The sequence below is a fragment of the Hylobates moloch genome, unplaced genomic scaffold, assembly GCF_009828535.3.
Source record: "Hylobates moloch isolate HMO894 unplaced genomic scaffold, HMol_V3 SCAFFOLD_10, whole genome shotgun sequence".
Classification (NCBI taxonomy): domain Eukaryota; kingdom Metazoa; phylum Chordata; class Mammalia; order Primates; family Hylobatidae; genus Hylobates; species Hylobates moloch.
In genome coordinates this window covers 16,561,121-16,586,904 of record NW_026652285.1, presented here as the reverse complement: position 1 = coordinate 16,586,904, position 25,784 = coordinate 16,561,121, and the positions used below count along the sequence as shown (strand labels likewise).

General features: G+C 40.0%; 1 protein-coding gene and 1 pseudogene across 2 annotated transcripts in view; one reads left to right on the top strand and one right to left on the bottom strand.

Annotated features, from left to right (window-relative positions):
* Positions 1–25,784, top strand: part of TAOK1 (TAO kinase 1) — a 169,266-nt gene that overhangs the window by 51,825 nt on the left and 91,657 nt on the right. Inside the window, exon 2 of one of the 2 annotated variants that reach the window (XM_032163138.2) lies at positions 13,713–13,937. In XM_032163138.2, coding sequence (XP_032019029.1) covers positions 13,806–13,937 — 132 coding nt within the window. In that variant the 5' untranslated portion in view covers positions 13,713–13,805. The remainder of the gene's footprint in view (positions 1–13,712; positions 13,938–25,784) is intronic. The other variant, XM_058445982.1, reaches the window with a different exon arrangement.
* Positions 7,579–7,679, bottom strand: LOC116475965 (U6 spliceosomal RNA; annotated as a pseudogene).

The window sequence follows — 25,784 nt, the reverse complement described above, 5'->3', positions numbered from 1 at the left end:
TTCCTGACCTTCTGATTCGCCCGCCTTAGCCTCCCAAAGTGTTGGGATTACAGGCGTGAGCCAGCGTGCCCCGCCGTAACTGCCTTTATATTCTATGGGGAAAATGGTGTGGTGGATCAGCAGTGTCTTTCTTCCATAGGTATAAGAGGATGGTATGGAGAAGACTGTTACAAAACATTCATATATGTAAGCCCAAATTTAAACATTGTTCCAATATTACATTTTTTAAATTTATTTTTATTATTTTTATTTTTTGAATGTTCCAATATTACTATTTGAATATTCTATTGAAAATACCATTTTTATATGAATTTAGAGTAAAATTAGTTTGTGGATTTTTCTTCCATTTTTATATGAATTTAGAGTAAAATTAGTTTGTGGATTTTTCTTTTTCTGTTCTGTTTACTATTAGAATTATGTGAGCATCAAAACAAATTTAAAAGTTTCCTACTTTTCTGTGTTGAAGTTTGCAAATACCTATAAAGCTATCTGGTTCTGGCTGGATGCAGTGGCTCATGCCTGTAATCCCAGCACTTTGGGAGGCTGAGGCGGGCGGATCACATGAGCTCAAAAGTTCGAGAATAGCGTGGGTAACATGGCAAAACCTGTTGTCAAAAATACAAAAATCAGTTGGGCGTGGTGGCACATGCCTGTAGTCCCAGCTACTTGGGAGGTGAGATGGGAAGATCCCTTGAGCCCAGAGCTCAGGAGGTCGAGGCTGCAGTGAGATCGTGGCACTGCATTTCAGCCTGCATAACAGAGTGAGGAGATCTTGTCTCAAAACAGACAAATAAAGCTATCAGATTCTAAAACATGATTAGAAGTAACAGTTTGTTACTCTTTCTAATTACTGTCTAACAGGAGACAACAGTCCCACCTCTTGAGCGAGTTTTAGTAATTAATTATTTAGTTTACTGTTGTTGGACTTTAGTAATTATTTAGTCTACTGTTTAGGACTTTCCAACTTTTTATTTTGAAAAATGTAAAACTTATTGAAAAGTTGCAAGTTCAGTAAAATGAATAGCCATTATACCTTCATGAAAGCTTACCAATTCATTAACTTATTGCTCTGTAACATATATTGCTGTTACATAGACACATTTTTCTTCCCTGAACCATTTGAATTAGTTGCAGAATCATGACCCTAAATACTTCAGTATGTATTGCTCAAGCACATTTTCCTGCTAAGCACAATATAATTGTGATAGGAAATTTAGCAGTGATATAGTATTCTTATCAAATATACAGTCTGTTAGATTTCCTCAATTTGTCATGCTAATTTCTTTCTTTTTTTTGAGACTGAGTCTCACTCCTCTGTTGCCCAGGCTGGAGTACAGTGGGGTGATCTTGGCTCACTGCAACCTCCGCCTCCCAGCTTCAAGCAATTCTCCTGCCCCAGCCTCCTGAGTAGCTGGGATTACAGGTGCGTGCCACCATGCCTGGCTAATTTTTTTGTATTTTTAGTAGAGATAGGATTTCACCATGTGGTCAGGTTGGTCTTGAACTCCTGACCTTGTGATCTGCCCGCCTCGGCCTCCCAAAGTTCTGGGATTACAGGCATGAGCCGCCGTGCCCAGCCGCTAATGCCTTTTAAAGCTGGAATTTTTTTTACCCAATCTGGGATTCAGTCAAAGGCCATACATTGCATATTGTTGTCTTGTCTCTTTAGTCTCCAGAACAGTTACCTGTGTATTTTTTGTCTTTAATGATGTTTTGAAAAGTCCAAGCTAGTTGTTTTACAGAATTTCTGTTTTGACAGAAAATAATTCTTGTTAGATTTTTTAGTGTGGAGTTATAGATATCTAAATAGTCCATAATTACAGGGCGAGGACTACCAATCTGTAGTCCCAGCTACTTAAGAGGCTGAGGCAGGAGAATGTCTTGAGCCCCAAGAGTTTGAATCCAGCCAGGGCAACGTAGTGAGAAAGACTCTGTCTCTTAAAAAAAAAAAAAAATTTTTTTTTAAGATAGTCTATAATATAATAGTGGGAAGTTATAGGTATCTAATTTGACAGTCCTACTTCCACTCCTCATCCTCAACCTAAAAGTAATCTTTTAGGAGAATGTCTTCCAGTGTATGCGTGGAATTTTTAAAAATGAACAAAAATCTTTCTACTTTGCAAAGTTGTAACACTTACAGATTTTGAGCTATGATATTAAACTTAAAAAATTCCTGCTTCACCCCTGTCTTGCATTTACCTTTCTGACATTTGAGAATAGTCACAACTCTATTTTTTTAACTTGCATTTTTAAAATTCACACGAGCAGTGTTAATTTTAAGCAAAATAAACTAGAAAATTCTGATAAGGAAAATGATGAAAATAAGTCTTATATAAGTCCTAGCACTCACATAGAAAAACTGTTAACATTTTGGGTCAATACTCTTTCAAACTTGAAGGAATGTAAGTGCTTGTGAGAGAGACATTACAAGAATTTTGCGTCGTATTGTAACTCTGTGTTGTAGTCTGCTCCACAACCCCCAAAAAGTGGCTACAGTATTAAACAATGAAAGCATGGAAAAGTAGAGGTACCATATGAGCTTATTAAAAGGAAACGGCTGGAAGGAGGGGCTCTTGTCTTATCAGTCAGTATTTAGATACTTATCATATACTGTAAATAATTCTTAATGGTTATATCAATTACTTTTCTTTTTTTTTCTTTTGAGACAGAGTCTGCCCTTTGCCCAGGCTGGAGTGCAGTCCCGTGATCTCAGCTTACTGCAGCCTCTGCCTCCCGGGTTCAAGCAGTTCTCCTGCCTCAGCCTCCTGAGTAGCTGGGATTACAGGCATGTGCCACCTCACCCTGCTAATTTTTGAATTTTTAGTAGAGATGAGGTTTCACCATGTTGGTCAGGCTGGTCTCGAACTCCTGACCTCAGGTGATCTGGCCACCTTGGCCTTCTACAGTGCTGGGATTACAAGCATGAGCCACTGGCCCAGCCAGTTGAGTGTTTTTATTATGAAAGTGTGTTGCATTTTATCAAATGCGTTTTCCATATTTATCGAGATGATTGTGGGTTTTTTTCCCTTCATTTTGATAAAGTGATATATTACACTGATTTCTTTTCATATGTTGAATCACCCTTGCATTCCTAGAATAAGTGCCACTTTATCATAGTGTATAATCCTTTTAACATGCTGCTGGATTCAGGTATTTTTGTTGAGGATTTTTGAGTCTATATTCATAAGGGGTATTGGTCTGTAATTTTTTCTTCTTGTGATATCTTTGTCTGGCTTTGGTATCAAGGCACTACTGGCCCATAAAATGAGTTAATTCTTATTTAAATATTTGGTAGAAGTCTGGCTTGGTGGTGCATGTCTGTAGTCCCAGACTTGGGAGACTGAGACTAGAGGATCACTTGAGCCCATGAGTTCGAGTCCACTCTGGGCAATATAGCGAGACCCCCTTCTTTAAAAAAAATTATAGAAGTCATGAATGAAGCCATCTCGTTCCAGGCTGTTTCCTCTGATAGTTTTCTGATTACTGCTTTATCAATGTCTTTACTTGTTGAAATTAGATCTAGGTCAAATGTTCTGTTTTCTTGAGTTAGTTTTGATAGTTTGTGTGATTTTAGGAATTTGACCATTTCATCTAGATTACCTAATTTGTTGGTTGTTCATATTATTCTCATATCCTTTTTATTTCTGTAAGTTTGGTAGTAACGTCTCTGCTTTGGCCAGACACGGTGGCTCACACCTGTAATCCCAGCACTTTGGGAGGCTAAGGCAGGCGGAATCACAAGGTCAAGAATCGAGACCATCCTGGCCAACATGGTGAAACCCCGTCTCTACTAAAAATACAAATACTAGCTGGGCGTGGTGATGCGCGCCTGTAGTCCCAGCTACTCAGGAGGCTGAGGCAGGAGAATCGCTTGAACCTGGGAGGCAGAGGTTGCAGTGAGCCAGGGTCGCCGCCACTGCACTCCAGCCTGGTGACAGAGCAAGACAACGTCTCAAAAAAAAATCTCTGCTTTCATTACTAATTTTAATAATTTGAGTCTTCTTTTTGTTGTTTTCTGTCTGGTTAATAGGTTTGCCTGTTTTGTTTCAAGAACCAACTTCTTGAAAGTTGGCTTTGTTGATTTTTCTGTCTTTTTTTTTTTTTTTTTTTTTGAGACAGAGTCATCCAGGTTGGAATGCAGTGGTACAATCATGGTTCACTACAGCCTCAACCTCCCTGGCTCAAGCAATCCTCCCACCTCAACCTCCTCCCAAGTAGCTGGGACAACAGGCACATGCCACCACACCGAGCTAATTTTCACATTTTTTGTAGAGATGGGGTCTCCCTAGTTTGCTTAGGCTGGTCTTGAACTCCTAGGCTCAAGTTGTTTTCCCACCTAGGCCTCCCAAAGTGCTTGGATTATAGACCTCACCACTTACTGAGCCACTGCGCCCAGCCATTTTTTCTCTTTTTATGGTTTTTTTTTCTGTTTTTTTTTTTTAATATTTTCTATTTCATTTATCACAGTTCTGCTAGCATATTTTTGTAAGTTTAGTGGCCATTTGTAACCTTATTCTTTGATTGCCTATTTATGGAACCTATTTTTGTTATTGTTTTTTGTAGAATGCTTTATGTATTGTGGCATATGTTAACAGCACCAGGATCTCTGAACAATGTTGAATAATAAAGGTTTCTTCTTGACTGTAATGTAAATGTATTTCACCATTAAATAGGATAGTATGGTTAAGAAAGTTTCTTCATCTTTCTAGTTTACTAGGAGTAGGTAATTGTGATGTATAAGTTTCCTACAAAAATCTAGTGGTATATCCATACAATAGGATACTACTTAGCAATAAAAATGCTCACAACAGGACTGGCGTGGTGGCTCACGCCTGTAATCACAGCACTTAGGGAGGCTGAGGTGGGCGGATCACTTGAGCCCAGGAGTTTGAGACCAGCCTGGCCAACATGGTGAAACCCCGTCCCTACTAAAAATACAAATATGTAGGTAAGCCTGATTCGTCCTATAATGTCAAATTTCTTGCTGGTATTTCTCAGTTGTATTTATCATTTCACTTATTGTTATAATTACATATGTGTGTGTGTTTGTGTGTATCTATCGAGGGAGGATATAGTAGATAGTATAATCTCTACCAATTCAGTGTAAAGAAGCAATTTTCTTTCTCCAAAGGGACTGCAGATTTTACTAAATTGGCTGTTTTCTAAGCCTGAACACTTTGACTAACAGATGTAGGGAAAAGAGCTTTATAATGTTAAATCAATTGCCTAGGACCAGCAATGTCCTTTTTGTGAAAATCTGAAGGTTCTTAAAAGATGGAATGCTATGACATTATCATTGTTGATTCAAGGAGCATTCCTCAAGTAATACTGAATGTGCTGTAATTGTCAGTACCTTCCCCCATCTTCTTTTTGTTGCTCTTAAATGATGTTATTGTCAATTATTTGACTATGTTTTGCAAATTTGGAACAGTTACTTAAATTCTGAAAATCCTACTTTGGTCTGAGATTTTAAAATAAATTATATTGGATTTTATTCTTGTTTTATCAGCTTTCTTGGAGATGTTTGGGTTTATGATTGGATAAAGTGACACCACCCACAAAAATTATGTATGCCTTTCACATTTGCAAGTGTAAATAGCCTAAAAAGTGCTAGGCTTCTCTGGTCTACTTTTGTGGAACCAGGAATAAATTAGATCTCATTGGCTGTTGATGTGATTGTTAGTTTCTTTTTATTGTTCACTTTATTAGGAAGGATATGGTAAATTGCTTTAATGATATTTTCCTCTAAGAACAGATTAGATAATTTAAAAAATGTAATCTAATAGACTTTTTAAATGAAAATCGTATATGCTGTTTCATAGTGCCTTTAAAAATCTTGTTACAAATGTTTATATTTTTAAAACCTGATCTAGGCTGGGCATGGTGGCTCACACCGTGCGAGGCAGATTACCTGAGGTCAGGTTGAACCAACTGGCCAAATTGTGAACCCCGTGTCTACTAAAAAACAAAATCCAGTGCATGGTCACACGCTGTAATCCGGTGGTTTGGAGGTGAGGCAGAGTTCGAGAATTGCTTGACTCGAGTGAGCCTGCGTGAAAAATGGCCCAGCCTGCGCGACCTTGTGACATGTTCGAAGAAAAAAAAAAAGAAATTTTTCAATATTTATACACTTATATATATTTTTTTTTTTGAGGTCTCGCTCTGTCGCCCAGGCTGGAGTGCAGTGGCACAATCTCGGCTCACTGCAAGCTCCGCCTCCCGGGTTCACGCCATTCTCCTGCCTCAGCCTCTCCTAGTAGCTGGGACTACAGGCGCCCGCCACCACGCCTGGCTAATTTTTTTTTTTTTTGTATTTTTAGTAGAGACAGGGTTTCACCGTGGTCTCGATCTCCTGACCTCGTGATCCGCCCGCCTCGGCCTCCCAAAGTGCTGGGATTACAAGCGTGAGCCACCGCGCCCGGCCTACACTTATATTAATTCTACATTTTGTTTGGGTATTTATGTATGTGTATTTAGCAGACTAGAAGAATTATGGAGTCTAGGATTGCTGTGAAAGCTCCTTGCTGCTGTTTCTTTCCTGTAGTTTTTTCATGACAGCTATTAAAAACGAACAAGACCTTTCTTTGTTAGTTTACATTGACAGCTCTGTTATAGCAATATTCTGAATAGGTGCAGGGCAACCAGGATGGTGCTAATTTTTAATAATAAAGTACTTTCAGGAACTTTAGTATGTATAGACAAGAAGCAGTTATGCACTGGATGCTGTTAACTCTAGTCTAACAGTGTAATGATGTATTTCGGGGTTGTCTTTTGGGGGTTCTCGTGTATTTATATATTTTATTTTTTACTTTTTCCTGTCTTCTAACAATCCAAACAATATACATAGGTGTTATTGGATCTTCGGGTAATGTGAATTCTTCACCTTTATTCTTTTTAAAAAGCTATTTTGGCTTCTTTGGAGCTTTTGCCTTTTCATATACAGGCTAGAATCAGTTTGTTGATATCTACAGAAAATCCTGTTGGACTTTTGAGATTGTGTTGAATCTATGAATCATTGAATTTTTGGATCAGTTAGAAGAGAATTACCTCATAACAATATTGAGTCATTCAGTCCATGAATACAGTACATGTCTCCATTTAATTAGGTTGACTTTGATTTCTTTCACCAGATTTGTATTGTTTTTACTATATAAATTCTACCCATATATTATTAGACTTAGTTTACTCAGTTTTTTTCCCATTGCTATTTTGTACATTTTTGGGATTTTCTCTGTACACAATAATATTGTCAGTAAGTAGAGACAGTTTTCTTTCTTTCTGTTATATATGCCTTTTAGTTCTTTTTCTTGCCATATAGCACTGACTAGAACTTCTAGTACAGCGTTGATTAGGAGTGATTAGAGTGGATATCATTGCCTTCTTTTTAAATTTATTTTTTACTTTTAATTTTTGTGGGTACATAGTAGGTTTATATATTTATGGGGTACATGAGATGTTTTGAAACAAGCATACAATGTGAAATAAGCACATATGAAGAATGGGGTATCCATCCCCCCAAGTGCTTATCCTTTGAGTTGCAAACAATCCAATTATACTCTTTAAGTTATTTTAAAATGTACAAATATGGAACACTTTACAAATTTGCATGTCATCCTTGTGCAGGGGCCATGCTAATCTTCTTATTCCAATTTTAGCATATGTGCTGCCCAAGCAAGCACCCTTTGTGTTATTTCTAATCTTTAGAGGAAAGCTTTCAGTCTTCAAGCATTAAGTATGATGTTAGCAGCAGATTTTTTGTAGATACCTTTAATAGGTTAAGGATGTTCCTTTCTATTCCTAGTTTGAGTGTTTTATCATGAATGGATGTCATCAATTTGATTTTCTGCCTCTGTTTATATTCTTTAGTATGTCTAGAATGGAGTATGACAATGATTTTTCTAATGCTGAACCAGCCTTGCGTTTCTAGATAAATCCTGCTTGATTGTGCTGCAGTGTCATTTTTATATATTGCTGAATTTAATCTGCTAATTTTGTTGATGATTTTTTGCTTTTATGTTGATGACTTTTGCTTTTATATTGGTCAGAAATCTTCAGTTATTGTCAGTGTTCTGAAGTCATCAGTGTCATGATGGCTTCATAAAATGAATTGGGAAATGTTCTCTCTTCTAAGCTTGAAGAATTTATGTAGAATTGGTATTATTTTTTTCTTTAATGTTTAATGGAATTTGATAATGAAACTGTCTAGGCCTGGAGTTTTCTTTCATATACATATGACTAATCGGGTTACTTTCTTGAGTGACTTTTTGGGAGTTTATATCTGTCAAAATAATTTGTCCATTTCATCTGTGTTGTCAGATTTATGAGCTTACAGCTGTTCATTGTATTTCCTCATCTTTTTAATGTGTATAGGGTCTGTAGTGATATACTCTCTTTTGTTTGCATTATTGGTAATTTATGTCTGCTTGTTTTCCTTTGTTAGTTTGGCTAGAGGCCTTTCTGTCTTACTAACTTCTTTGCTTCCTCCCAAATAACCAATTTTTGACTTGATTTTTTTCTCTATTGGCCTTTTGTTTTCTATTTCACTGATTTCTATTCTGTTCTTTAGTATTTCCTTCCTTATATTTACTTTTAGCTTAACTTGCCTTTTTCTTTCTTTCACACCATTCTCCTCCCTCAGCCTACCAAGTAGCTGGGACTACAGGTGTGCACTACCACGCCCAGCTAATTTTTTGTGTTTTTAGTAGACAGGGTTTCACCGTGTTAGCCAGGATGGTCTCGATCTCCTGACCTCGTGATCCACCTGCCTCGGCCTCCCAAAGTGCTGGGATTACAGGCATGAGCCACCGCACCCAGCCTGTATTTTAGTTTTTATTCAGTTCATAATCTTTTTCTAATTTTCCTCAAAACTCCATTATTGACTCATGAGTTACTTAGAAGTATGTCATTCACTTTCCAAATGCAGTCATGCACCATGTAATGATGTTTTCAGTCAACAGTGCACCACACATACAACCATGCTCCTATAGTAATTGTATTTTTACTGTACTTTTTTTTCTTTTTGAGACGGAGTTGTGCTCTTGTTGCCTAGGCTGGAGTATGGTGGCACAATCTCAGCTCACTGCAACCTCCACCTCGCAGGTTCAAGCAATTCTCCTGCTTCAGCCTCCTGAGTAGCTGGGATTACAGGCGTGCACCACTATGTCTGTCTAATTTGTAGTATTTTTAGTAGAGGCAAAGTTTCACCATGTTGGCCAGGCTAGTCTCAAACTCCTGACTATGGATGATCTACCTGCCTTAGCTTCCCAAAGTGCTGGGATTACAGGAGTCAGCTACTGTGCCTGGCCTCTTTTTTTTTTTTTTTTTTTTTTTAAGGGAAGAGGTCTCGCTTTGTTGCCCAGGCTGGAGTGCAGTGACTATTCGCAGGCATGATCAGAGTGCACTACAACCTCACACTCCTGGGCCCAAAGTGATTCTCCTGCCTGAGCCTCCTGGGTAGCTGGGACTATAGGCACCCACCACAGTGTCTGGCTTCCCCCGTTTTTAGTAACTATATTAGGGGTATTAGGATGTTGTCCATTTCTTCTCTGTTTTTCAAAACTCCACATTGTTAAGGACATTAACTCTTATGTAAGTTTCAAACTTTTTAAAAGTGTATCTTATTATTTGAGACAGGGTCTCACTATGTCACCCAGGCTGGAGGGCAATGGCACAGTCTGCTCACTGCAGCCTTCACCTCCCGGGTTCAAGCAATCTCCCACCTCAGCCTCCCGAGTAGCTGGGACTACAGGCATGCACTACCACACCTGGCTAATTTTTGTATTTTTAGTAGAGACAGGGTTTCGCCATGTTGGTCAGGCTGGCAGGCTGGTCTCAAGCTCCTGACCTCAAGTGATCCGCCAACCTTGGCCTCCCAAAGTGATGGGATTACAGGTGTGAGCTACACCCGGCCTTTTTTTTTTTTTTTGAGACAGAGTGTTGCTATGTCACCCAGGCTGCAGTGTAAGGACACGATCTTGGCTCAGGGCATCCTCTGCCTCCTGGTTTTAAGCAATTCTCCTGCCTCAGCTTCCCGAGTAGCTGGGATTACAGGTGCTTACTACCATGCCCGGCTAATTTTTGTATTTTTAGTAGAGACAGGGTTTCCCATGTTGGCCAGGCTGGTTTCAAACTCCTGACTTCAGGTGATCCACCTGCCTCGGCCAAAGTGCTGGGATTAAAGGCATGAGCCACCGCACCCGGTCTTTTTTTTTTTTTTTTTTTTTTTGAATTCTTACAGATGTACTTCCTGCTTTCATACCAAGTTTATCTGTTTTTTTATTATTTTTGGTGTCTTTTACTGTGTTCCTCTCAAGCTTTCTTTTTTATATTGTCAAGTATGTTTTTTTCTTACTGCTTTGCATGTAGATCATAGATAAGTTTCTTCACACTGGTTACAAAGAAATTTACTCATATTTCCTCCCAGTACTCATATAGTTTCTTTTTTTATATTTGTGTATCTGATCCCTATGTAATTCTGATGTTCAGTTTGAGGAAAAGGTATAATTTTTCTCTCACATGGCTATTAGGCTCTCTCAAAAACACATTTTTATCAAATCAATCTTTTTCCCATTGATTTGAGATGCCTTTTTTAGCCATTTAGCAGTAATGTTTATGGTAAGATATGTGATAGGCATATAACTTTTTTTTCCAAATGGATTGTCAAGTTTTCTCAACTTTTATTTCTTCTCCTTTAACTGTGTGTGTTAAATTCCAAGATAGACATACATGGGTTTGTTTCTGGGTCTTTTAGGTTATTAATTTCCTTGTCTTTTTGTTTTAGTATTTTACTCTTGTGATGGCGATAGTATTGTGTTATCCTTTGGTCTTTGGTCGAACAAGTATTTCAATTCCCTAATTATTTCTTGTCTCTCTGAATTTCTGGAAGTTGCTATCCTGCATTTTCTCTGTTCTTAACAACTTTAAAGTTTTTGTATATCATAGTCTTATGCATACTGTTTGTTCTGTAAGTATTTGTGGAAGTGAAATCATTTTTAGGAGTTACATAGAAGATAAGTATGTTGTTTTATTCAGCAATATTTGTATAATAACTGTAGATGGTAAGGGGTAGAAGCTGGAGAGATGATACAAAAATGAATGAGACTCATTGTGCCTGCTTGTTTAGGAAAAAGAGAGTTAAATAATTGCAATGTAATACGGTAAATGCTGCAAGATGCTTTGGGGGGAGCATAAAGGGAGAATGACTGACTCTTCCTAATAAAGATTTTGCAAACATTATGACATTTAATCTAAATCTTGAAAGACTTCGGGAATTTGTTAGGTAGATAAGAAAGAAGATGCAGATCGTGGACCCAGCTAGAAAATTTTAATGTAAAATAATTCTTTTAATAAGGGTACTAAAACTTAATCATTCAAAATTCTTAACTATGGTCTTAAGTAACACTGAAGTTTGTTTTTTTTTAATGGTTTGATTAATTGAAAATTAATACTTTATATGGAATTTAGTTCAGCTTACTCAGTTTAGGGATGAGAAGTTAAGTGACTTTGCTATGGTCACATATTCTTGGAAGAACTGTGATTGAGACTGCTCCAGGGACTTCCAGAACAGGGAAATTGGTAAAAGTATATGGGGCAGCCTTGGATGTATATTAGAAATTGAATGCAAATTAACAATTTATATATTTTTTATTGCAGTGTGGTGTTAATTTAGGGAGGTACAAAAGACATATAAATGTATTTTATATAGTTACAAAGAAGTTTTCTAGCAAGAATTAAAATTGCTTCAGTTACTTGACAAGAATTGGTTGGAGCTGTTTTTTTCTCTTAAAAGTCTGATGAAATCAGGCCAGGTGTGGTTTCTCATGCCTGTAATCCCAGCACTTTGGGAGGCCGAGGCAGGCGGATCACTTGAGGTCAAGAGTTCGAGACCAGCCTGACCAACATGGTGAATCCCCATCTCTACTAAAAATACAAAAATTAGCCGGGGGCGGTGGTGCACGCCTGTAGTCCCAGCTACTTGGGAGGCTAAGGCAGGAGAATTGCTTGAACCTGGGAAATGGGTATTGCAGTGAGCTGGGATTGTGCCATTGCACTCCAGCGTGGGCGACAGAGTGAGACTCCCTCTCAAAAAAAGGAAAAAAAAAAAAAAAAAGCATGATGAAATCAATTTTGAAGTTTTTAAAAATTGTTGAATTTGAGCAAGTTAAAAGAAAATAGCTAACACTTACTATAGTGCTTATTATGCCAGAGTATTACTCTATGCTTTCATTTATTAACACATTTAACCCTCCCGATTACACTGTGAAGTAGATTATTTCCTCCTTCCTTCCTTTCCCTTTTCTTTTCTTTCCTTTCCTTTTTCATTTCCTTTCTCCTTTGCTTTCCTTTCTTTCATCTAACAAACAGGGTCTGTCTCTCTGTCTTGCCCAGGCAGGAATGCCATGGGGTGATCATCACTCACTGTAACCTCGAACCCCTGGGCACAAGTGATCCTCCCACCTCAGTCTCCCAAGTAGCTAGGACTATAGGAGCACACCACACCACCCAGCTAATTTTGTAATTTTTTTATGTGGGAAGATCTTGCTTTGTTGTCCAAGCTGGTCTCAAGCTCCTGGCCTCAAGTGATCCTTGCACTTTGACCTCTCAAAATGCTTGGATTACAGGTGTGAACTTTCACACCTGGCCTATATTCATTTTACAGATTAGGAAAATGATACTACCTAATTTCAGAACTAATGTTGCTGGGATTCCTATCCAGCAGTGTCATTCCAGAGTCCAGGTTCTGAAGCCTCATAATTATGATATCCAGTTTTGTTTTGTTTTGTTTTGAGACAGGATCTCACCCTGTTGCCCAGGCTGGAGTGCAGTAGTGTGATCATAGCTCACTGCAACCTTGACCTCCTGAACTCCAGTGATCCTTCCACCTTAGCCGCCGAAGTAGCTGGGACTATAAGTGCATGACACCACTCTTGGCTAATTTTTTAAATTTATTTTTGTAGAGACAGGGTCTTACCATATTACCCAAGCTGGTCATGAACTCCTGGTCTCAAGCGATCCTCCTGCCTTGACCTCCCAAAGAGCTGAGATTACAGGCATGAGCCACTGAGTCTGGCTATGACAGCCAGTATTAAAACTGGGTAATCTGATATAAAGGAATTGATAGGACAACTGCCAGGAAATTTTCTGGTTATCTGTATTTCTACTTATTTAATGAAACTGTTGATAAAGGGCATATTTTAATGTGAATCAGGTGAATTAAGTTTATGGAGAAACAGTTGTCTGTGTGAAATACATTACTTTCTCCCACTATATTTTTCTTTGAATGTCTGTTAGAGTTGATTAATACACTAGCGTACGGTATCTGAAGAGAAAAGGAAGTTTTCTGTTGTCAGAAATACTGTGGGCACATCTTGTGTTATGGTGTATTTTTAAAATAGTCTCTTTTATATTATCTTCTCTATTGATGAGATAACTGCATCAGAAGTGGATAAATTTTTAAGTATTGACTTAGAAAACCTCCCAAGATACAAAGATTATCTCATTTTTTTGAAGTGCCGTATAGTAGGAATCTGTTTTTGAAGTACTATGGTGTTTATGATGGTGAAACAGGTTTAGGAGCTACTGCAGTAGTACCCACACTGCCTTTTCAGTGAAATTCTAGATATGAGATAAATTTGTAGATCAGTATATGACCTTATACTAATTATTCTTAGCAGTTTTTGCCTTTTCTGACTTTTTTTTCTATTTTTCTACAGTAGTTTATGCCAACGTGACTTCATTCATACAGATGAACCAAGGATCGGGATAGCAGTATAAAATTAGAATCAGACAGCTGACTGCTCAGCAGGATGCCATCAACTAACAGAGCAGGCAGCCTGAAGGACCCTGAAATTGCAGAGCTCTTCTTCAAAGAAGACCCAGAGAAGCTCTTCACAGATCTCAGAGAAATTGGCCATGGAAGCTTTGGAGCAGTGTATTTTGTAAGTGTTAATGGCTTGATGTCAGTGACTAGCATTTACTTAATATCCACTCCTGACAGAGCAAAATATAGTAATGAAAAGAGATACAGGCCATAGTCATTTTATAGTCACTTGCATAGGGGGAAGAGAGAGAGAGCGCGAGAGCAAGAGCATGGGTGAGTGTGTGTAAAATTCAAATATGAAAATAGTTTTATTTATTGCACTTCTTGGATTATTGAAAAAATGAGAAAGAATATTATTTTGTGGGCCAGGCTTGGTGGCTCACACCTGTAATCCTAGCACTTTGGGAGGCAAGGTTGGGTGGATCACTTGAGTCCAGGAGTTTGAGACCACCCTACCTAGGCAACATGGTAAAACCCTGCCTCTACAAAAAATACAAAACTTGGCCAGGTGTGGTGGTGCACACCTGTAGTTCCAGGTACTCAGGAGGCTGAGGCCAGAGAATCACCTGAGCCCAAGAGGCAGAGGTTGCAGTGAGCCGAGATTGTACCACTGCATTTCAGCCTGGGCAACAGAGCAGATCCTGTCACAAAAAATAAATAAATAAATAAATAAATAAATAAATAAATAAATAAATAAATAAATAAACAAACAAACGAATGAAAGAAAGAAAAAGAAAAAAATTATTTTGCTTTAACTTATGTGTTACTTTTTTAGAATTCTTAGCACACCTTTTTTATGAGTCTCATGGCTTGCATTGCTATAGAGTTAAATACTGCAGAACACAGACTTTCACTGATTTCTACTTCTGTAAAGTCCCATTCAGAGTCAATCTTAGTCTTGTGGAGGTCTAGGATTATTATTTCACAGATATACCAAAGTCTGTTTCTTTTATAGCATTTGCGTGTGCGTGTGAATTAAAAAAATTTATCAAGTTTGCTGTTTTATTTTTTAACATTTGCACAAACATTACCACCATCTACTTCTAAAACATTTTCATCACCCGAAATAGAAACTATATCCATTGACAGTAACTCCCATTTCACCCTCCACCCATCCCCTGGTACCTGTAATCTCCCTTCGTCTCAATGAATTTGCTTAGATATTTCTAGATATTCATAGAAATGGAGTCAAACAATATTTATTCTTTTCTTTCTAGCTTATATTATTTAACTGATTGTTTTTGAGCTTCATCCATATTGCAGTATCTGTGAGAACTTCTTCTTTATAGCTGAATAATATTCCATTGTATATATAAACCATAATTTGTTTATCTATACATCTGTTGATGAACACATGGGTTGTTTCCACTTTTGACTATTGTCAATGATGCTGCCATGAACATTGATGTGTATCTGGTTGAGTCCCTGTTTTCAATTTTGAGTATTTACCTAGGAGTGGATTTGCAGGTTCCTACAGTATTCTGTGTTTGTTTGTGGGACTGCCAAACTGCACCACAGCAGCTGCACCAGTCTTTGTTCTATGTCTATGGATTTACCTATTCTGGATACTTCATAAAAAAGAAATTGTACAATATTTGACCTTTTGTTTCTGGCTTACTTTTTTTTTTTTTTTTTTTTTGAGATGGAGTCTCACCCAGGCTGGGGTGCAGTGGTGCGATCTCGGCTCACCACAAGCTCCACCTCCCGGGTTCACGCCATTCTCCTGCCTCAGCCTCCTGAGTAGCTGTGACTACAGGCACCCGCCACCATGCCCAGCTAATTTTTTGTATTTTTAGTGGAGACAGGGTTTCACCATGTTATCCAGGATGGTCTCGATCTCCTATAGGCACGTGCCACTAACCCCTGGCTAATTTTTGTATTTTTAGTAGAGACGGGGTTTTGCCATGTTGGCCAGGCTGGTCTCGAACTCCTGATCTCAAGTGATCCTCTTGCCTTAGCCTCCCAAAGTGCTGGGATTACAGGTGTGAGCCACCACACCTGGCCTATTCTGAGTTAGATTTTTTGTTTTGTTTTGTTTTGTTTTTGTTGTTTTGAGACGGAGCGTCGCTCTGTTGCCCAGGCTGGAGTGCAGTGGTGCATTCTCAGCTCACTGCAACCTCCGCCTCCCGGGTTCAAGCAATTCTCCTACCTCAACCTCTCGAGTAGCTGGGATTACAGGTGCATGCCACCATGCCTAGCTATATTTTGAGTTAGTTTTTATATATGGTATGAGGTAGAGGTCTAACTTCATTCACTTAGTTTTTTTGTTTTTTTTTTTTTGAGACAAGGTCTCTCACTCTGTTGTCCAGGCTGGAGTGCAACAGAGTCATCGTGGCTCACTACGTCCTCAGCCTCCCTGGGCTCAGGTGTTCCTCCCACCTCAGCCTCCAGAGTAGCTGGGACCACAAGTGTGCACCACCAGGCCCAGCTAATTTTTTTGCTTTTTTTTTTTTTTGGAAATGGGGTTTTGCTATGTTGCCCAGGCTGGTGTTGAAATCCTGGGCACAAGCAGTCCACCCACCTTGGCCTCTCAAAAGTGCTGGGATTATAGGTGTGAGCCACCACACCTGGCCCCAACTTCATTCTTTTGTGTGAGTAAATCCAGTTTTCCCCGTACATCTGTTAAAGAGACTGTTATTTTCCCCCATTGAATTGTCTTGGCATCCTTGTCAAATCGATTGATCATATTTCATAGATTAATTTCTGATCTCTTAATTCTATTCCATTTATCTATATGTCTATCTTTATGTAGTACCACACCATTTTGATGATTGTAGCGTTGTGGTAAGTTTGAGATCAAGAGGTTTTATTCCTCCAACTTTGTTATTCTTCTTAAGGTTTGCTTCAGAGCTCCTTGAAATTTCATATGAATTTGAGGATTGGCTTTTTTTAAATTATTATTACCACTTTCCAGTTGCCATGGCTTTTTTATTTCTGCAAAAAAAGACTTAGAATTTTGATAGGGATTGTGTTGACTGTATAAATCACTTTTGGTAGATCTATAGCTCACTATCTTAGTAATATTAAGTCTTCTAATCCATGAACACAGAATGTCTTTCTAAACATTTATTTATATCTTTAATTTATTTGAGCATTACTTTGCATTTAGTTGCAACTGTTTCACCTCCATGCAACTTATTCTTAGGTTTTTTTTTGTTTTGTTTTGTTTTGTTTTTGAGATGGAGTCTCTCTATCGCCCAGGTTAGAGTGCAGTGGCATGATCTTGGCTCACTGCAACCTCGGCCTCCCGGGTTCAAATGATTCTCCTGCCTCAGCCTCTCAAGTAGCTGGGACTACAGGTGCATGCCACCACGCCCAGCTAATTTTTTATATTTTTAGTAGAGACAGGGTTTCAGTGTGTTAGCCAGGATGGTGTTTTTTGTTTTTTGTTGAGACAGAGTCTTGCTTTGTCACCCAGGCTGGAGGACAGTGGCACGATCTTTGCTCACTGCAACCTTTGCCTCCCAGGTGATTCTCCTGCCTCAGCCTCCTAAGTTGCTGGAATTACAGGCACACACCACCACACTCGGCTAATTTTTGTATTTTTAGTAGAGACAGGGTTTCACCATGTTGGCCAGGCTGGTCTCGAACTCCTGACCTCAAGTGATCTGCCTGCCTCAGCCTCCCAAAGTGCTTGGATTACAGGTGTGAGCCACTGCATCTGGTCATTCCTACCTATTTTATTCTTTTAGATGCTAGTGTAAGTGGAATTACTTTCTTAATTCCGTTTGAAATTGTTCATTGCTGATGTATAGAAACATAGCTGTTTTTTGTATCTTCATCTTGTACCCTACAACTCTGCTGAATTTGTATGTTCTAGTATCTTTCTGTTGGATTCTTTGAAATTTGTACATACAATATTATATCATTTGCAAATGGAGATGGTTTTACTTCTTTCTTTCCAACTTGAATGGCTTTCGTTTTTCCTGTCTTAATACCCCAGGCTAGAACTTCCAGTACAGTGTTGAACAGCCGTGGTGAAAGTGAGCATGTTGTCTTGTTCCTGATAGTAGTGAGAAAGCCTTTTCAGCCTTTTACTATTGAGTATGGTGTTAGCACTGGGTTTTTAATAAATACCCTTTATCATGTTGAAGAAGTTCCTTTTATTCCTATTTTTTGAGTGTTTTTATCATGAAAGTATTGGATTCTGTCAAATGCCTTTTCTGCATCAAGGTGGATCATGTGGTTTTTTTTCCTTCATTTTATTAATGTGGTATATCAAATTGATTGATTTTGTTAGGTTAAATCACCCTTACATGTCTGTGATAAATCAGACTTCATCACGGTTTGTAATTCTTTTAATATGCTCTAGGTTTCTGTTTGCTAGTATGGTGTTGGGAATTTTTCATTCCACATTTGTAAGAGATGCTGGTCTGTAGTTTTCTTGTGATGTCTTTATCTAGTGTTGGCATCAGGGTAATACTGGCTTCATAGGGTGAGTTAGGAAGTGTTCCCTTCTTTTCTATTTTTTGATAGAGTTTGTGAAGGATTGGTATTAGTCTTTTTTAAATGTTTGGTAGGGCCGGGTGCGGTGGCTCATGCCTGTAATCCCGGCACTTTGGGAGGCCAACGCAGGCAGATCACCCGAGGTCAGGAGTTCGAGACCAGCCTGGCCAACATGTCGAAACCCCATCTCTACTAAAAATACAAAAATAAGTTGAGTGTGGTGGTGCATGCCTGTAGTCCCAGCTACTCAGGGGACTGAGGCATGAGAATCGCTTGAACCCGTCCGTGAAGTGGAGGTTGCAGTGAGCCAAGATCATGCCACTGCACTCCAGCCTGGGGGATAGAGCGAGACCCTGTCTCAGAAAAAAAAAAAAAAATGTTTGGTAGAATTTACTAGGGAAGCCATTTGGTTCTGAACTTTTCTTTCTTGGGAGGTTTTTGATTACAGATTCAATCTCTTTACTTGTGATAGGTCTGTTGAGATTTTCTATCTTCTTGAGTTAGTTTAGTTTGTAAGTTTCTAGGAATTTGTCTGTTACAGGTTGAGCATCCCAAATCTGAAAATCCAGTGCTCATTGGAGCATTTCAGATTTTGGATTTTCAGACTGGGGATACCCAGCCAGTAAGTATAATGCAAATATTCCAAAATGTGAAAAAATTTGAAATTTGAAACATTTCTGGTCCCAAGCATTTTGCACAAGGTATACTCAACCTGTAATGTTCTCATATAGTTCTACTTCTTTTTTTTTAGACGGAGTCTCGCTCTGTCACCTAGGCTGGAGTGCAGTGGTGCGATCTCGGCTCACTCACTGCAAGCTCTGCCTCCTGGGTTCACGCCATTCTCCTGCCTCAGCCCCCCAAGTAGCTGGGACTACAGGCCCCTGCCACCATGCCCGGCTAATTTTTTGTATTTTTAATAGAGCCGGCTAATTTTTTGTATTTTTAATAGAGACGGGGTTTCACTGTGTTAGCCAGGATGGTCTCAATCTCCTGACCTTGTGATCTGCCTGCCTTGGCCTCCCAAAGTGCTGGGATTACAGGCGTGAGCCACCACACCTGGCCATATAGTTCTATTTCTATAACGTTCTCCATTCTTTTCTTCTCTTTTTTTCTTTTTCTTTTTCTTTTTTTTTTTTTTTTTTTTTTGAGACAGAGTCTTACTCTGTCTCCCAGGCTGCAGTGCGGTGGCATCATGATCTTGACTCACTGCACCCTCCGCCTCCTGGGTTCAAGCACCTCTCCCACCTCAGCCTTCCAAGTAGCTGGGAATATACAGGTGCATGCCACCATACCTGGCTAATTTTTGTATTTTTTGGTTGAGATGGGGTTTCACCATGTTGGCCAGGCTGGTCTTGAACTCCTGACCTCAAGTGATCCGCCCACTTCAGCCTCCCAAAGTGCTGGGATTACAGGTGTGAGCCACTGCACCGGGCCCCCCATTCTTTTCTGATTTACTTACTTGCATCTTCTCTTTAATTCTGTTTTGAGATTTTCAGTCAAAGACTCTTAGTAAACTTGTCATGTTCATGTAAAGGTAACATATCAACTTTAAAAACAAAAGCATTAAAGGAAAGAAACCATTACTTGTAATTATTTTCCCTTCAGATAACCACTGATAATATTTTATTTTATTATTTTTTTCTTTTTTTACTTTTTTTTTTTTTTCTTTTTGAGATGGAGTCTGGCTGTGGCGCCTAGGCTGGAGTGCAGTGGCATGATCTCGGCTCACTGCAACTTCTGCCTCCCAGGTTCAAGTGATCCTCGTGCCTCGGCCCCCCACATAGCTGGGATTACATGCGTGTGCCACCATACCTGGCTAATATTTCTATTTTTAGTAGAGATGGGGTTTCATCATGTTGCCCAGGCTGGTCTTGAACTTCTGACCTCAGGTGATCCAGCCGCCTTGGCCTCCCGAAGTGCTGGGATTACAGGTATGAACCACCGCGCCTGGCCTCACTTTAAATCTTTTCAGCTTTTGACATAATATATAAATATCTCCTGTCATCCCAGTTTGACCAGGACCCTCCTAGTTTTAGCAGTGAAAGTCTTATGTCCTAGAAACACCTTAGTCCAGGGCAACCTGAGATGGTTGGTCACCCTATATATAACTGTAACATATAATGTTTAATGTGTATTCTGTCATTAACTATTTACTTTCCAAAACAGATGCAAACAGTATTGTTATGTATGTTGCTGTATTGCCGTTTGTTTTCTATTTAATCTATTATATGTATTTGATATACCATAATTTGCTTTTTGTCATTTGATATGATTAGATATTTAGGCCATTCCTCCCCCCAACTTTTTTTTTTTTTTTTTTGAGATGGAGTTTGGCTCTGTTGCCCAGGCTGGAGTGCAGTGGCGCGATCTCAGCTCACTGCAAGCTCTGCCTCCCGGGTTCATGCCGTTCTCCTGCCTCAGCCTCTCGAGTAGCTGGGACTACAGGCGCCTGCCACCACGCCCGGCTAATTTTTTGTTTGTTTTTTTAGTAGAGACAGGGTTTCACCGTGTTAGCCAGGATGGTCTCGATCTCCTGACTTTGTGATCCGCCCGCCTCAGCCTCCCAAAGTGCTGGAATTACAGGCGTGAGCCACCGCGCCCGACCAGGTCATTCCTCCCCTTTTTTTTGCTATTAAAAGTAATGCTGTGATGAACATCACTGTATTTCCCCCTTATGGACACTTTTGCCACTTTGGAGGGAAAAGGAAGAAAAGGAGAGTAAGGCAGTGTGAATAACCTAGAAAATAATGTAAAAGGATATTACACAGGAGACAACTAAAGGGAGCTTTGAACTGTCAGTTATTAAGAACTACAACACAGTTAAGTAAAGCCATATGTATTAATGCCCAAATAGGCAAAGAGAAGAGTGAAACAGAAGAGTGTAACCAGAAACAGTAATAGTACAATATATGAATTTAAAGAGGCTTTTTTTGGGGAAAATATTTTGTTGTGTGTGTCCATTTGGTAGTTTCTTATGCAGGTACACACACACACATACACACACGCACACACAGAGAGAACAATTTCTTTATTTACTTAACAGGAATTAGCTCACTTGAAATGTGGAGACCCAGGGAGGAATAGTGCTGTTTGAGTCCAAAAACAGTCTGCTGCCAGAATTTCCTCTCCCTCAGCGGGAGGTCAGTTGGTTTCTTAAGGCTTTCAGTTGATTGGATGAGGCCCATCCACGTTATGGAGGGCAATGTGTTTTACTTAGAACTTAACGATTATTTATTTTTTTATTTATTTTTAGACAGAGTCTCACTCTGTTGCCCAGGCTGGAGTGCAATCTCGGCTCACTGCAGCCTCCACCTCCCGGGTTCAAGCAATTCTCATGCCTCAGCTTCCCAAGTAGCTGGTAGCTGGTAGCTGGGATTACAGGCGTGTGCCACCATGACCAGCTAAATTTTTTTTTTTTTTTTTGAGACGGAGTCTTGCTCTGTCACCCAGGCTGGAGTGCAGTGGCGCGATCTCGGCTCACTGCAAGCTCCACCTCCCGTGTTCACGCCATTCTCCTGCCTCAGCCTCTCCGAGTAGCTGGGACTACAGGCGCCCGCCACCACGCCCGGCTAATTTTTTTTTTTTTTTGGTATTTTTAGTAGCGACGGGGTTTCACCGTGGTCTCGATCTCCTGACCTTGTGATCCGCCCGCCTCGGCCTCCCAAAGTGCTGGGATTACAAGCGTGAGCCACCGCGCCCGGCCTTTTTTTTTTTTTGAGACAGAGTCTCACTCTGTCACCCAGGCTGGAGTGCAGTGGCGTGATCTTGGCTCACTGCAAGCTCTGCCTCCCGGGTTCATGCCATTCTCCTGCCTCAGCCTCCCAAGTAGCTGGGACTACAGGTGCCCGCCACCATGCCTGGCTAATTTTTTGGATTTTTAGTAGAGACGAGGTTTCACCGTGTTAGCCAGGATGGTCTTGATCTCCTGACCTTGTGATCCGCCTGCCTTGGCCTCCCATAATGCTGGGATTATAGGCGTGAGCCACCGCGCCTGGCCTTTTTTTTTTTTTTTTTGAGATGGACTGTGGCTCTGTAACCCAGGCTGGAGTGCAATAGTGTGATCTCGACTCACAGCAACCTCCACATCCTGGGTTCAAGTGATTATCCCACCTCAGCCTCCCGAGTAGCTAGGATTACAGGTGCGTGCCACCATGCCCAGCTAATTTTTGTATTTTTAGTAGAGACGGGGTTTCACCATGTTGGCCAGGCTGGTCTTGAACTCCTGACCTCAAGCGATCCACCCGTCTTGGCCTCCCAAAGTGCTGAGATTACAGGCGTGAGCCACTGTACCTGGCCTGAGTTTACTCATTTAAGTGCCATCCAAACAATGCTTTCACAGAAACATATAAATAGTATTTGACTAAAGATCTGGATGCCATGGCCTAGCCCAGTTGACAGATAAAATTAACCATAACAAAAGGCCGGGCATGGTGGCTCACGCCTGTAATCTCAGTGCTTTGGGAGGCCGAGGCAGGCAGATCATGAGGTCAGGAGATCGAGACCATCCTGGCTAACACGGTGAAACCCCGTCTCTACTAAGAATACAAAAAATTAGCGGGGTGTGGTGGCGGACACCTGTAGTCCCAGCTACTTGGGAGGCTAAGGCAGGATAATGGCTGAACCCGGGAGGTGGAGCTTGCAGTGAGCTGAGATTGCGCCACTGGGCTCCAGCCTGGGTGACAGAGTGAGACTCTGTCTCAAAAAAAAAAAAAAAAAAAAGTAATTAACCATAACACTGTTATATGATTACTCCACAGTTTGTTTTTCCATTCTTCTGTTGGCAGAAAGCTCTACTGTTTATGGTTTTTGGCTATTATGAATAAAATTGCTGTGAACAACAATTCATGCACAGTTATTTTTTATGGATGTTTTGATTTCAGTAAATATCAAGGATGGGGTTGTTGAGTCATCAGGCAAGTTTGTTAGTTTTATAATCAATTCCCAGATGTTTTTATCAAGAGATAGAAATTTTACAGTCCCATCAGCAGTATATGAGAATTTGGTTTGCTCTTTATCGTCTCCAACATTTGGTATTGACAGTCATTTTAATTTGCATTCTGGTGGGTGTGTAGTAGTATTTCAATATGGTTTGTTTTGTTTTGTTTTGTTTTTGTTTTGAGATGAAGTCTCGCTCTCTTACCCAGGCTGGAGTGCAATGGCACAATCTTGTCACACTGCAACCTCTGCCTCTGGGTTCAAGTGATACTCCTGTCTCAGCCTCCCCAGTAGCTGGGATTACAGACGTGTGCCACCACACCTGATTAGTTTTTTGTATTTTTATTTTTTGTTTATTTATTTTATTTGGTTTTTTTGTGAGACAGAGTCTCATTCTGTTGCCCAGGCTGGAATGCAGTATTGCGATCTCGCCCCACTGCAACCTCCACCTCCTGGGTTCAAGCAATTCTCCTGCCTCAGCCTGCCGAGTAGCTGGGATTATAGGCATGTGCCACCACGCCCAGGTGATTTTATTTTATTTTTATTTTTTATTTTTTTTGTATTTTTAGTAGAGATAGGATTTTACCATGTTGGCCAGGCTGGTCTTGAATTCCTGACCTCAAGAGATCCACCCGCCTTGGCCTCCCAAAGTGCTGAGATTATAGGCATGAGCCACTGTGCCCAGCCTAATTTTTGTATTTTTACTAGAGATGGGGCTTCACCATGTTGACCGGTTACTTAAGGAGAATTTGTAGATTTTTGAGCTTCTGCTTTTCAGCTTCCTTTTCTGAGATTGTGCTTTCGTTAGCTTCTGACTCTGGCTTCTGTCTCCTCAGCCTGGCTTTCTTCTTGGACTCTGTTTTCCTTTCACAAGTTCAGAGATGAAGCTAGGGTAAATTTGGAGTTCATTTTGCATACTGTTGTTTTTTTCAAGGATTGTAGTCTCTAAAGTTATGCCTGCATTTGTTGCTCTCTGGTAATTTTATATGATTGTTTTACATATATTGCCTGCTTTGTCAGCTCACTGCAAACACCGCCTGCTGGGTTCAAGTGATTCTCCTATCTCAGCCTCCCGAGTAGCTGAGATTACAGGCGCCCACCCCCACACCCGGCTGTTTTTTTTTATTTTTAGTAGAAACGGGATTTCACCATGTTGCCCAGGCTGGTCTCAAACTCCTGACCTCAAGTGATCCACCTGCCTCAGCCTCCCAGTTACAGGCATGAGCCACCACACCCGGCCTCATTCTCTTCTTCATAGTGGTTGTGCTAATTTACATTCCCAACAGTGTACGAGGGTTCCCTTTTCTCCACATCCTCACTAGTCATATTATTTGTACTTACCTGGGCTTTTCATATATCCTTTTGTAAAGATGTGGTGTTTTGGAGCAGTTGGTCTTTCTTTGTTATATTGGAAAGTTTTGAATTTCAGCAGGTTTTCCTCAGACCTCTTTAGGCCTGCCTGTATGATCTACAAAGTGGTGAAAGTAATGTTTCTTGCCCTTTTCCTTTTATTAAAGAGACTAAGTCCCATCTTGGCAAAATATCAATGATTTAACTTTTTCAAAATAAAACTATAAAATTGCATTATCCCAATTCTAGAACTTTGTCAGTAGCCTTTTTTTTCTGAGACGGAGTCTCGCTCTGTCACCCAGGCTAGAGTGCAGTGGCACGATCTCAGTTCACTGTAATCTCCACCTCCCGGGTTCACGCAATTCTTCTGGCTCAGGCTCCTGAGTAGCTAGGATTACAGGCATTTCCCAACACACCTGGCTAATTTTTGTATTTTTGATAGAGACTGGGTTTCACCATGTTGGCCAGGCTGGTCTCGAACTCCTGACCTCATGATCTACCTGCCTCGGCCTCCCAAAGTGCTGGGATTACAGGCATGAGCCACCGCACCCGACCTGTCAGTAGTCTTTTTTGACGAGTATGACTGAAGTTGGTATGTCTAGGATCAAGGGTATAGTAGGAACTGAAGATGTAATGGGAGAAAAGAAAGATAATCAAGGGCTCTTGAAATACCTGCTACATTACACTAAAAAATATGGGCTTTATTCTGAAGTCTTCAGGGAACCACTGAAGTACAACAGAAATATTTTATTTCCATTTGTGAAATAAAGTTTACTCTTGTATTAATGTAGAGGAAAGGTTGGCATGTGTCAGAGATCGAAGCAGAGAGACTGATTAGGATGCTTTTGTAATAATTTAGGAAAGGCGGAGAGCTTAGTTAATAGCAGTTAGAGTAGAGAGGTGAGTAAACAGTTGAGAAAGAAAGTTCAAATCAGTAGAATAAAGAGCATTTATATTCTGATAAGATAAGGGGTGCATGTGGTAGTGTCTCACTCCTGGAGTAGAATTATTAAAGAGAGTGAGGGGAAGTGATTCTCTGTTGTTTGCACCTCCTTATGTAATAATTGCTAAGATTCTTCTACCCAAGCTGGATTATTTCAGAGAGCTATAGTTGAAGGTCTCATAGTCTCAGAAATAAGATTCTAACAAGAAAACAAAAACAAATTGTTCTAAGTCAGATATCTGGAGCTGGTTTAGGAGAGACTCGGAAATTAGGCATAATGTGTGATCCTGG